We start from the raw sequence: 12,713 nt of genomic DNA on the forward strand, positions 1-12,713 counted from the left end.
AGCAATAACCCAGAATACAGCCATAATTAAATATTGCCCTTGTTATACAACACAGTGGAACCTCGATATAACGCGGGTTTCGGCGGACAGGTTCAGTACCCGCGTTATATGTAAAATGTGTAAAACATATGTAATCTTATTGGGAGACATGATCACAGTCGCGATATAACGAGGTTCCACTATATTTGCTTAATATTTTAAACTAGAGATTACGTGACATTTAGAAGGTTCTTGTGACTGGTAATATTAATTATGGCAGAAACGAAACACTGCAAGGTTTCAACTCAAGTGATAACACTACTAGCAGATAATAGCCCATGGTTACGTATTAAAATTGTCAGTTCGGTCTGTAGTTTCACTATGAAAACAGGTACAGTCTTATTATGGACTGTTGTTCATCTAATAAACGTACAAGCAGATACAGGTGAGTAAATATTACACTGTTTCAGTTTTAATGTAAAATTCATTACATTTTTGGAACTATAGACATGACACAATTACATCACAGAAGCATTTGTAAGGGTTTTATGGGCAGAAGAAACAAAAAAGATGGCAATTCAAAATAAACTGCTAGCACAAAAGATTTATTTTTAATATTCTTATTTACTGCAATAAAATGTGTGATGGATGACCGGATTTCGATTCTCTGTAGGGTATTTTTGTACACTACCACGTCCAGACCGACTCTGTGCCCCCATGTATAGTGGAACAGAGTAAACTTGAGTGGCTAGAGTTTAAAGCTGATCCCTCATCGCCATACGCGAGGATGTGAAATTAATAATACTTAGAGCCATTATACATATTTGTTGTCATTAACGCATTAAAATTCTTGTTTGTAACACATTTAAGAATGCCATAAGAAACCACTCACGTAAAAGTACCACAAAGTATCAACACTGTTGTGGACAAGTTTGTCCCAATGCGAAGATTCAAATTTTCTGAGCCGTCACAAATAAAAATATTAGTTATTGACACTAAATAAAATTGAATATGTCTTATATAAACGCATATACATTCAATTTTACTCACCCATTTACTTAATATAAGTTGAAATTTGTAACCAAATGTTTTTGGGCCATTTTTTTTCATCGCATGTGCGTTCTACTTAATGTCCTTGGTTCAAAATGAATTCAAGTCAGCTTTGTTTAAAATCTGTAGTCATTATATCTTGAGTGTGATATCAATAAACTTACAGCAGCATACATTTTAAGTTTTTATAACAATATTAGCACGCTGTTAACAAAAAGCCAGAGCAAACCTCATACTTTCTTCGAACCAACCGAAATCAAAGCACCCCGAACTCCTAACTAACCACAGAACCAACAGAAGCCGAGTAGTACACAACTTAGTTCTACTTATGTCAACCAGTTCCGATCATTACGTCATCATGAGGAGTTGACTGTACTGTGGCAAGAACTCCGAAAGAAAGGTGAAGAAGACAGTGATTAAATAATGTATACAGTTGCAAAAAATAATACAAAATTCCATCACTGTCATAACAGAAGCAGAAACTTACTTCTCCTAGAATATTCCAAACTAGCGATGTCTCTTTCTAAATGACTTCCCAACCTCTGTGGACTTGCTGTTTCTTTCATGTATACTACTTAATTTGCCCATTTAAACCTCTTTATTTCATGCCCCTAACAAGAGCAGTCACAAGTACAGAGTCTGTTCATATAACACTTAATTCTTTTTTGGCATTTCTTACGATTTCGTGAGTGATGGGCCACCCCTTTACAAGACCTCTACACCAACAGGACAATTCAATATAGAAAAACGTGAATAAAAGTGCATGAAACGAACAACATTCGAGACAGCGATTGTAACATTTGAATAGTCCAAAACCAACAGATTTTACGTCAGTTTCTAAGAAATTAATTCCATGAGTTGTTATTAAGAAGGTCTCTGTCTCTCAGTTGGTTAAGGAATTTCGACTGTTATGGAACTTGATGGTTCAATCTCGTGTCCATAAGAGCCCGCCATTGGACCCTAACCTTACACCCTATTTCTTTAAGACAAATTTTATTATTATCTTCCCATCTACACACAAGACACTCAAGTAATTTCTTCCACATTCTACGACTGAAACTGTGTATGCACACAACACTTTCTGCTTCTCATAATTCTATTAATATTAAAACTTATAGAGTAATTTATCTGGTTTCGGCATAGATAACACAAAGTCCTGTTTCAACTTTAACAAGCACTGCATTCGTGACATTAGTTTATTAGACACACATGGCGTAATATATATTTATAGACTGCGGAGTCGAGCTGGTTCCACAGGGTCGGATAGTGGGAGGAGAAGACGCAGATGGATACAGATTACCGTGGTACGCACTCTTGCATCCCCCGGAAGATAAAACGACCCCAATATGCTCAGGAACACTTATCGACAGCCACCATGTAATAACTGCTGCTCACTGTTTTGTCTTGTAAGTAAGTAGATGTTGCTGTGGTGATGTCCCAGCGAGAATTATTCCCAAAGAAGATATTCCCCTAAAAATTTGTGAACCAGAGTCTTTCAGTGGCATTGACATTTTTAAGTATCACTGGTTCCTCTCACAAAGAAAAAGTTTTTGTTCACAGTATTTATTTTGCGTCATACTAAAAGTGCCCCCCAACCACATTTGGACTCCGAAGGTCTCGATGGCATGTCCATTCCATTTCCGCGTAGCAGATTAGCATATGCATATTTTGAAAAAAATTCCAGCGCACCATTCAGATATGGACATTAATGATTCCTTAAAATTAAAATTAAAATTAAAAGAGTAGATACAGATAAAGTGGCCAAATTTGTTTAATATAATACGAAATACATTTTCAGGATGAAAGGGGACAATAATACATCCAAATTTAGTGTAACTCTAGGAATATACAACAGATGTATGAACGAGTCCACCCAACAGACGTTCATGGTTTCCAGTGTCGTTCTGAACCCAAACTTTACGACTTCAACCGACAGCTATGATATCGCCATCATAACGTTGAATCAAACTACAAACTACACGCCCATTTGTCTTCCCGGCAAAGGTAAAGAGATGCTACGAGTTTTTGTGTTGATAATTTATTATAAATTCCGTGCATTATTTAAATGTTTCATCTGAACTGTTTATCAGACTCTGAGGAGATAGCAAAAAACAAGATGTGTGGCCTAAAATCGTCTGATTCAGGAGAAGGATCTATGGTGGGATTTTGTGAAAGAAACTGAACAAGTACAAGAATGTAAATATTTAAAACATTTCATAATCGCAAGTGGCTACGGAGACTTTAACAATTAAAGTAAAATATTTACGTGGGTAAGTGAAATAATTCATAGACTGGTAAAGAAAAGTACGGTACGTATTTTAAATGAAACAAAACCATAAGTAAAGAAGCAGTAGTTAAGGCCCTTAATTGAATGTACAGCTCTAGACAAACATGGGATTCTACAGGTAATCATGGCAGTCAAGGTAGTCCCGTTTTTAACCAAAACTGGAATGTATCTACAAATATGTGCAAAACCATCTAGTATGAAATTTCACGAGAATTTGTTCAGTTGTCCTCGAGTTGTCACACGCGGGCTGACGGACGGACAGACAGACCTGGCAAAGGTAATATGCGTAATTCTGCATATTTTAGTTTTAAATGCGCCTAACAACTGATAGGCTTATTGTAATACAATAAAGGTTGATATCGCAACCATAGTTGGATTAAGCTCTATTAGTAAGAACAGGAAGAATGGGTAATACTTATGACCGAAGAGATCACGGAATTGCAAACCTAAAGGGCAAGAATTAGAGGAAGGCTAAGAAACGTTGTATATAAATATATTAACCGAATTATTTCTACATTTGTTATCAAGGATAAAAGATGTTAATTCTGAATTTATATATCGCCTGGTGAGAACAATAGTGACGTAACTCAGAAATCGCCAATTTTGAGTTATATCCATAAATAGACTTGCAACATTCACCTTTAAATCATGCATAAGCGGCGGAAGTGTAGGTCCGCCCTATGCCGCTAGGTAACGATAAACGCCACTATTGTCGGGAACGTTTCGCTCCATCTCTTCGTGCATGAGAGACGTAAGACAGTGTGCGGCCGACCTCGATGGCGTTAGGATTGGTAAGTTCACGTCAATAGTGACGGATGTTGATTTACATCAGTAATGCACCAACTGTGAAAATTGTTTGTTAAAACACTAAAGACATATTTTCGACTTACGTGAGTAATGCGTCATTTTCTAGATTACTTGAACGTGTTTACTGTTGACTTACGTCACTATTCATTCTTATCGGTTGTTTTACCTAACGTGCGTTTATTGTGAGCAGTGCCGAAAATGACTACAAGAGGAGAGAAGATCCTTTTATCTATGGGAATAACGTAAGTAAATCTTGATAGATTTTGTTTTGAAAGGTTTTTTTACAGTTTGCTATAATTAAAAGCTTACTATGCAACTGTGCCTTAGTAATCTTAAATCGAATTATTTTTGAAGAATAAACTGGTTTAGAAAACGAAATAATATGTATTACGTCATTATTACCCCACAAAGTATTTGAAAGTTATGCATCACGTCATGCATTAGCTATGTAACTCATTCTAAAAATAAGCCAAAAAGCAGAAAACTTACAAATTACATTAATTCAAAGCATATTGTGAATAAAGTAAAAGGAATTACTCGAAAAATTTGTATGGCGGACGAGGAATGGAAGATTGAAGTTGCTCCAAAAGTTCGAAGGCATTTTTCTCGAAACTGTGATTTCTGAGTTACGTCACTATTGTTTTTAGCAGGCAATATGTACGTTTGTGTTGCAGTCGAAAGGAATCTGACGAATCGAGTAGGAGAGATAGTCGGATTTGGCGAGACAACTGAAGATAACCCCACAATGCCTTGTACCTTACAGAGGGCCTACATTCAGATCTTCACAAACAGAGAATGCAATGAATTAGAGCTACCTTCAAACATACCCAGTCCACGAATTTTATGCGCTGGCGTTATTGGTGGAGGGGTAGACAGCTGCCTGGTGAGACAACTAGTAAAAGCAAACGATTATAGTTACTCACCTAGTCAATAAATATTTACTTTTCTGGTATCCGAAGGTTCATCAATGCGTTTCCAATAACACCATTATTGTACTAGCCCAAATCAGTTTGGTTTCAGTCAACGCCTTCGTAGCAGACTACCCGCAGCTTATCTACTAAGGACAAATTCGAAAAGTGCTATATTTATTAGTTCTTGCCAAAAACTCTATCGTAGGCATGATCATTTGATACGCATAGTCGAATGCCATAGTTTAGGATCGGTTACTCTAGGTTATGTTAGGTGTGGTTAGGTTAGGTTAGGTTAGGCTTTATTGGGTTTACTGGATTAGGAGAGGTTAGTTTGTATTATCTTGAGTTATGTTACATTGTGTTACGTCCATATTTTAGGTTCTCAATTTAGGGTTGTCAGGAATGGTTCGATTTCAATAGGTTAGTTCATTTTCGTTAAGTTAGATTCGTTTGGGTTCGATTACTTTTGGTTATGTTAGGTTTGGTTTGTTTGGGTGATGTTGAGTTGGAGTATTATGAAGGTTTTTTGCCAAATATCTACTTCGAAACGTCCGGCCCTCTTCTCCCGTCAATAGTTTCCAAGATGCAGGAAACATCTGCTCTGGGATTCGAACCCAGGGCAGTTTCTGCAATCTTTGAACCTGTAATATTCTAGACCAAAGAAACAACTCCGTTCTTTGCGCTTTCTTTAGAAGTTTTCCGTGATGCATCTTCGCGAAACTTACGCAGCTTCTTTGCATCCAACTCAGTCATGCTACGTTGTGGTCCTCAACCCGCGCATCGCTATTGTATCGGGCGTATTTCGCGAATAATCTTTTTTTTTATATCCTCTTAACACTCGTGCCTACCAACATAAAAGACAAGTAATGTTAACAAAGCAAGTGGAAGTATATACGAGGCTCGTCCTTAAAGTAAGTTTCCCTGGGGCCGTTTACAGAAACAAAACACAATTTCATGGAAATATTTATTGCAACAGATACAGCAAGTGTCCAGCTATTTTTCAACATATTCGCCACCGGAATTGAGACATTTGTCATACCGTGGGACCAACTTTTGAATACCTGTGTCGTAGAAGTCTGCCGCCTGGGATTGGAACCACTGTGTGACAACCATCTCCGCCTCTCTGTCATTCTCAAAACGCTGACGCTGACCGGACAGGAATTTCTTGAGGTGTAGGAAAAGATGGAAATCACTGGGAGCGAGGTCCGGGCTGTAGGGTGGATGATTAAACACCTCCCAGCTGAACTCCTGCAGGAGACTTGCTGTCCGTCGAGCCGTGTGCGGCCTAGCGTTATCGTGCAGGAAGACAATACCGGCACTAAGCATCCCGCGCCGCTTGTTCTGAATGGCCCGTCGCAATTTCTGCAGTGTTTCGCAGTAACGCTCAGCATTCACCGTCTCACCTCTGGTCAGGAAGTCGACGTGGAGAACGCCCCGTCTGTCCCAGAACACCGTGCACATCACTTTCCGCGCCGAAAACGTCTGCTTGAATTTCGTCTTACAGGGAGATCCACTGTGACGCCAATGCATTGACTGCTGCTTGGTTTCTGGGGTAATGTGTGCAATCCACGTTTCATCACCTGTGATGATCCGGTCCAGAAACTCGTCGCCGCCATCATGGTACCGCTGCAGAAATGTCAATGCTGACTCCATGCGCTTTGTTTTGTGTTCTGGTGTCAGTTGCTTCGGCACCCACCTGGCGCACAATTTCTTGAACAACAGGTGCTCCGTGACAATTTTGTGCAACAAGGAGCGGGAAATCTGCGGGAAATGACTGCTGAGTTCCGTAATTGTGAAGCGACGATTATCCATAATGCGTTCCCGCACAAGCTCCGCAAGGTCGTCTGTAATGATGGATGGCCTCCCACTGCGCTTCTCATCATGCACAATTTGTCGACCTGCTGAAAATTGTCTGCACCAGCGACGCACCATCTGCTTGCTCATGACGTTAGGCCCATAGACCCGGCACAGCTGACGATGAATTTCGATCTCGCGCTATGCTCTGTGCATTCAAAAACTTTATCACTGACCGCACTTCACAGTCGGCGGGAGCTGGAATAAGAACCTCCATCTTCAACAGCTGCAACGATGCTACTGTGAGAACGCGGGAAGTACCGTTAGTGCATGCGCCATGCTACGTCATTGCTCTATCACGTACGCACAGTCGCTTCGCTCAATATAAGGTTTGCTAGCTGTGGGACGAGTGGGAAACTTACTTTTGGGACGCGCCTCGTAGTACTTGATACCAAGGCTGTGGAATCGGAATCGGTAAAAATGTACCGACTCCGACTCCGACCTCGATATAAAATCTTAAGGACACTTTCTATACCGTGTGCCGCCGGCGGCCTTACGCTTAGGATGATTCAACTACGCGTTGAGCCACATGGTGTGGGAATAATGCTTTGTAACTTTGGCTCCGGTAACTTAGGACTGTCTACAAATCAAATGATTTCTGCAATAACCATTAGAAGTATATTTAAATATGGGTTATAAGTCTAAACAGTAGCCTGATGATTCACGTGGTGGTGATGAAATCTCTCATGGTGCCATTTACCATTTTAGTAGGTTTACTCTTATTAATACATATTCGGCTTTTATGAGGGAGTCAGAGCTGGATTTGGAGATTTTAGTACAGCCCTGCTTGATACATATATTAGACAGAATGAGCGTATAATAAAAGTAAATTGTTTTAACTGATATTTTTTAAACTAAGACTGGCCGTATAAAAGTTTACTCTCTTACGAGGAATAACAATTTTGTCTGACACTGATATTGTTCTGCAGGGTGACAGCGGTGGACCACTCCAAGTAGTAGACAACGGAATGTTCGTTCTAACAGGTATTTACTCTTTCCTTGCGTCACGTCAAATGCATTTTCGTGACATAGTGCAGAAACACCAAAACAGCATGACCGTCGCTGACTATGAGTGATTCTGTTATCATAATACAATTCCCTATGTTCAAACTTAGTAACATTATATACTATGATGCTAGTAACAGACCTTACAAAATCAGGGAATTTTCCCAGATATTATGGTAATCAAGTCGAGGATAATGGCATGTACATGGCACGTAACACGCATGACACAGAGAAGGAATAGATCACTTGCGACCATTAGTCAAAAATGAAGGTTGTTAGAATGGACAACCACAGACAAAATCCGCTAGATGATAAAAACGCATCCGCCTTGCAACATGCGTACAAAAGTGTAGAAAGTTTCTGAAGAATGCTATGAAATTGTGAATTACACTCGCTGTTTCATTGTATACATTAAGAACAATGAAAAATCCTAACCATCCTCCATCTTACGTAAAATATTAAATAAAACCTGAAACATCTTAAAATGTCCATGCAATTTAGAAACGTCAGCTGCAAATTCTTTAAATAAAGTAGCATATTCATCCAAATTTTTAATTCTTTATGAACACATTTGTGTTTACTCTTACTAGATTCCTATTCATCATATGGAAGCAAAGAAATCACATGTAATTATTCAAGAGAAGCATCATGTTCATATCCTGTAAGCACACAAATCATTAACAGAAAGTGATACCTCAATAAAGAAAAAGGTCCCGGCTGTATAATCTAATGAACTAAAAAAACTTTTTTTTCGAAAATTTGTGTCTCTATTTATGAATTACGTGTATTAACATATTCCCCCATATGGCGTCGTCAGATTCGGCAAATACTTAAATGTGTTGTATTGCTTTCACAGGAATTGTTTCATTCGGATTTGGGTGCGGAAAAGTTGGATACCCCGGCATCTACACAAATGTTTATTATTTTCTAGACTGGATCAAGGAAAACACATGACATGAGGATCAGAAGCACTCGGCTAAAAAAATACTTCAAGAATATTGAATGAAACCAAATTTTGTAAAGCGTAAAATTACCCGACTTTCTCCCGTTTGTTAAGCAGGTCTGCAGTAAAATCAGTATCAAATAAACTGCTATGTTTCACCAAGTTCTTTCTTCAGCCTTTTTCCTCTGGCCTATTCTGTAAAAACAACGTCTCTCAAAACTCTACATCTACAGGTGCCATAATACGTATACAATACAAACACAGATGTACAGTATGTACCATTTAAAAAGTAACCCAACAGCAGTCATGTACTAATGAATGAAAGTGTTGATCCATTGAACGAAAAATTACTTGTATTCATGTGGTGTATGCGACCCAGTACCATCGTCGCAGTTGCTTCAACTTCAACCTTCTATCACTTTTTGAAATCATACATAAAATGAGGCTGCACCTCTTTTTGGTTTAAGGATGGTAAATAATAACTCCATATGAAGACAGATTTTCTATTAATGGATTTAAACCCCTTCTAGGAACCGGTAAAACAAGCAACGAACATAATTTTTACAACAAAAATAAAATTAGTCCATTTCCGTGTAATAGACTCTCCCAACTTCCCTTTCGCATTGAGTCATGGTCACTCTGACTGTCAAGGCCGCTGCTTATTCCAGTTAACGGAGCCACGAGCATGGCGTATTTAGGAGCAGAACGTGTTCATTTTCGAACATAACCTCGCATCGAAATCGTATGTTCAGTTCGTGAAGCAGTTAACAATGCGTTTCCTGACAAGGAAGTTCCGAATAATACACCGACTGCTAAGAAAATCTCAGTAGGCGCTTGTCTTCGAGGTGATGGACATTTTTAGCCTTTGCTGTAAACTGTTCTGCAAGTTCTTCCTATCAAATAAAAACTTTTAAAAAATTCGCTTGTCTTGTTCTTTTGATGTCACCTAAGGTTATAAATGTTGTACTTTGGATTTCGTTTTACATAGAACGCTTTGTTACGTAGTGTTATAAAATTGGTCTATAAGATGCGGTCGGATTTTCACATGGAGTACTTACCGAACCAATTTAGTGATGTGCGGCAGAAGCAGGAAGAAACTAGAAGATCTTCAAGCACCGACTTTTCATTGATTAGCATCTGAGTTCGAGTTTAGGTATGTTCTATTCACTTTTAGACACACACACGCACCTGCGGTTGAGATTAATGACCTTAAGATAAACTAGGCCTACTACCTCTACAGTGTATTAAACATTTTTTACACTTTATATATCAACACACAAATCCTAGCATTTTATACCTACGCTGGGTTTTTCACGTACGTTATTTATATCCAAAATTAAGCACACTGTCCATTCATTCGAATTGTCCACCGTACTAATGCACTGACGTTCAAATGTTTAATACGCAAAATCTGGTGACACGTTTAGTTGGCATGAAGAACTACAGATGACAGCCCCTTCTTACACAAAGTCTGCCCTATGAACAAATCCGTGCTCCTGTCGTCTGCGTCAACGTTGGAGGTTACAGGAAGATTTCAACTCTGTGCCAGCGATTATATAGTCATGTCATCCCAGCGTGATCTTTGGTTACCTAGTGAACGAATTTTTCAATAGCTTACGTGGCAAAGATGAATAGCAACGCCATTGAGCCAGTCATGCTGCTCCGATAAATCAGACCTTGTAAGAGACATGTAGTGTCATCTACAAAATAATATGCTGCGATTGTTCTAGTCCTTTAATTACGCAATTCAATGTCATTTTTTTTCCCGCTCCTTTATTTCTGCACCCTCCCCACAAATGGAAATTAGTTCTGTTTATCAATTGTATAATTTTCATTCTTTCTTATCATACCCTTATAGTTGCCTATTTACAATTTATGCAATTTTACATGAAGCCATGGGCAATGTTAGTATGATGAAGAGACATGACGCGTCTTTATGGAATTGCAGCTTGTAACGGGCTCATTTTCCATCTCCAGATGATACATGGATGAATACAGAGCAGTGGAATGATACTGTGGGGGGGGGGGGAACCAAATAATTTGGAGAAAGTGCCCCATTGCCACTCTACCCACTATAAATTCCACATGGACTCCTCTGGGCACAAATGCAGGCCTTTGCTGCAACTAACTGCCTAAGCTACAGCACAGCCTCTAGTTGCAGATACGCTATGAAGCCTAAATTATTCTGTGATGCTATCATGATTTCATGCATTACAATATATAGCTGGGATGATGATCATGAATTCAAATATTGTTAGAAATTAATTATAAGATTTTCCTTTCGCTGTCTACCACCAAATTAAATGAATAACAAACACAATATTTAAGCTCCAGTTCTTTATGGTTTAAAAAACATCACACCGCAAGATGTTTCACATTCTGGTTGTCTTTCCAATTTTGACAAGGGCATCGTTGATAATTTGTTTCCGGGTCATCATTATGTGTGACCACACAAGGTACACAGCAAGACAGATTGAAAACCGACCATGTATACCTCTAGATGTGTTCATGCACGTTTTTTTCAACATATGTACTTCCATTAAGCTCCTAACAGTGATTACTATAGTAAAAAATAAGAGATACTTATGCAGGTAGCTATCGATTTGTGCCGATTCAGAATAACGTCGATTTTGAAACCAGGAAGTCAAAAAGTGAAAAAAAAATATATTTTTTGCTATCATTTATAACGTTTTACAATGTTTCTCATACTGCTTCTTATACTAAATCGTAATTCTTACATCGCTGATTTTGAATAAAAATTATTAATACAGTCATCTCTGTAAATACGTATGTTTCGATAACGCGAATTTGCTCCAATGAGATCGATGAATCGGTAAAAGCTGTTTGTGAAATACAAACTTTTTGCGTATGAGAGTCTGCTCTTGTGTTACAGCGAAGAGGAGCGTTATGGCATCCATGAGGCCTTATCGTGAAATTTTGAAAGAAAGAAGAAATCACGACAGTCCACACTGCATGCCTTCTTTAAAAAACATGACGATCCTCAACCTGGGACTTCGTCACAGAACTAACGCCGCTTCATCACGCCATCGCCGAATGTAAGTGTATAAAACATATTTTTTAAATTCCCTTTATTTTATTTACGTTATTTCAAGGCTTTAAATGTAATTCCATTATATTACTCGTCAATATTTGGGTGCTGGGAACGCATGTCATTGATTTACATTATAAAATCGTTCCAATTTACGCCGGTTCGTCCATGAACACATCCCCATCGTAAATCGAGGGCTACCTGTACCTGTAAATATACATAAGCACAGCCAATACTACTTTCACACATGTAAGAAATTCATCTAAAATTCAGAGCCCTTGCTAACAATAAGAGGGTCTATAAATTTTGGTCCAGCTCATCTTGCTTAACCAGATGCTGGTTATACATTGGCAAACTATGTCGTCCCATAACATAATAATATTAAAATGTTGCATATTTTGCAGATTCTTATACTGTCTGTCTAAAATGTTTCTAGAGGCTTCTACAACTGCCATTTTTTTTGGTTATAATTACACTATTTTCTGATATTATGCATTCTGAGCATTTATTTAAATGCCAGCTATCAGCTAGCACCACTAGTATTTCAAACCATTGTTATACTGGAACACGTAATTTAAACCGCTGTACAATGGCTATGCCAGTAGGACTTTAACTTGGGGTTAATGGTGTGTGCTATGCTAGCGTGATAGTCACTGAATCACACGTAAGCCACCAAAACATGGATGATAAAGGTTAAATGCTACTCTAAATTTTAAGTAAAACAAAAATACCAAAACTAACCAGAACAAAAATAGAAGTTCCTATGTCACTGTACTTCAAGCAATAGTTTCAAATGTATCCAACAAATTATCTTATATTCAAGATTGT

General features: G+C 38.4%; 2 protein-coding genes across 4 annotated transcripts in view; one reads left to right on the plus strand and one right to left on the minus strand.

The window, feature by feature from the left end:
- LOC110838480 (trypsin-1) overlaps positions 1–12,488 on the minus strand; it is a 98,421-nt gene extending 85,933 nt beyond the window's left edge. For both annotated transcript variants that reach the window (XM_087355440.1, XM_087355439.1), the window contains exon 1: positions 9,895–12,488. In XM_087355440.1, coding sequence (XP_087211566.1) covers positions 9,895–9,973 — 79 coding nt within the window. In that variant the 5' untranslated portion in view covers positions 9,974–12,488. The remainder of the gene's footprint in view (positions 1–9,894) is intronic.
- LOC110839308 (trypsin-1) lies at positions 322–8,994 on the plus strand. Of its 2 annotated transcripts, none has more exons than XM_087355443.1 (6): positions 322–424; positions 2,261–2,435; positions 2,828–3,033; positions 4,798–5,006; positions 7,818–7,872; positions 8,750–8,994. In XM_087355443.1, exons 1-6 carry the CDS (start codon positions 361–363, stop codon positions 8,845–8,847), a joined length of 807 nt encoding a protein of 268 aa, XP_087211569.1. In that variant the 5' UTR covers positions 322–360; the 3' UTR covers positions 8,848–8,994. The 2 variants fall into 2 exon arrangements, with proteins under 2 accessions (XP_087211569.1, XP_087211570.1); XM_087355444.1 differs by having other exon boundaries at positions 2,261–2,333.
- Positions 12,489–12,713: the final 225 nt, after the last annotated feature.

Source organism: Zootermopsis nevadensis, unplaced genomic scaffold, assembly GCF_977971745.1.
Source record: "Zootermopsis nevadensis isolate Lab colony 2312 unplaced genomic scaffold, Znev_1.0 Znev_ptg000024l, whole genome shotgun sequence".
NCBI classification, from domain to species: domain Eukaryota; kingdom Metazoa; phylum Arthropoda; class Insecta; order Blattodea; family Termopsidae; genus Zootermopsis; species Zootermopsis nevadensis.

Bases quoted from the DNA above. Each gene is read 5' to 3' on its own strand.
- LOC110839308 (XM_087355443.1), top strand. From the start codon at position 361: ATGAAAACAGGTACAGTCTTATTATGGACTGTTGTTCATCTAATAAAC. The intron at 2,436-2,827 runs GTAAGTAAGTAG...ATACATTTTCAG, and splicing joins GCTGCTCACTGTTTTGTCTT to GATGAAAGGGGACAATAATA. The intron at 3,034-4,797 runs GTAAAGAGATGC...TTTGTGTTGCAG, and splicing joins CATTTGTCTTCCCGGCAAAG to TCGAAAGGAATCTGACGAAT.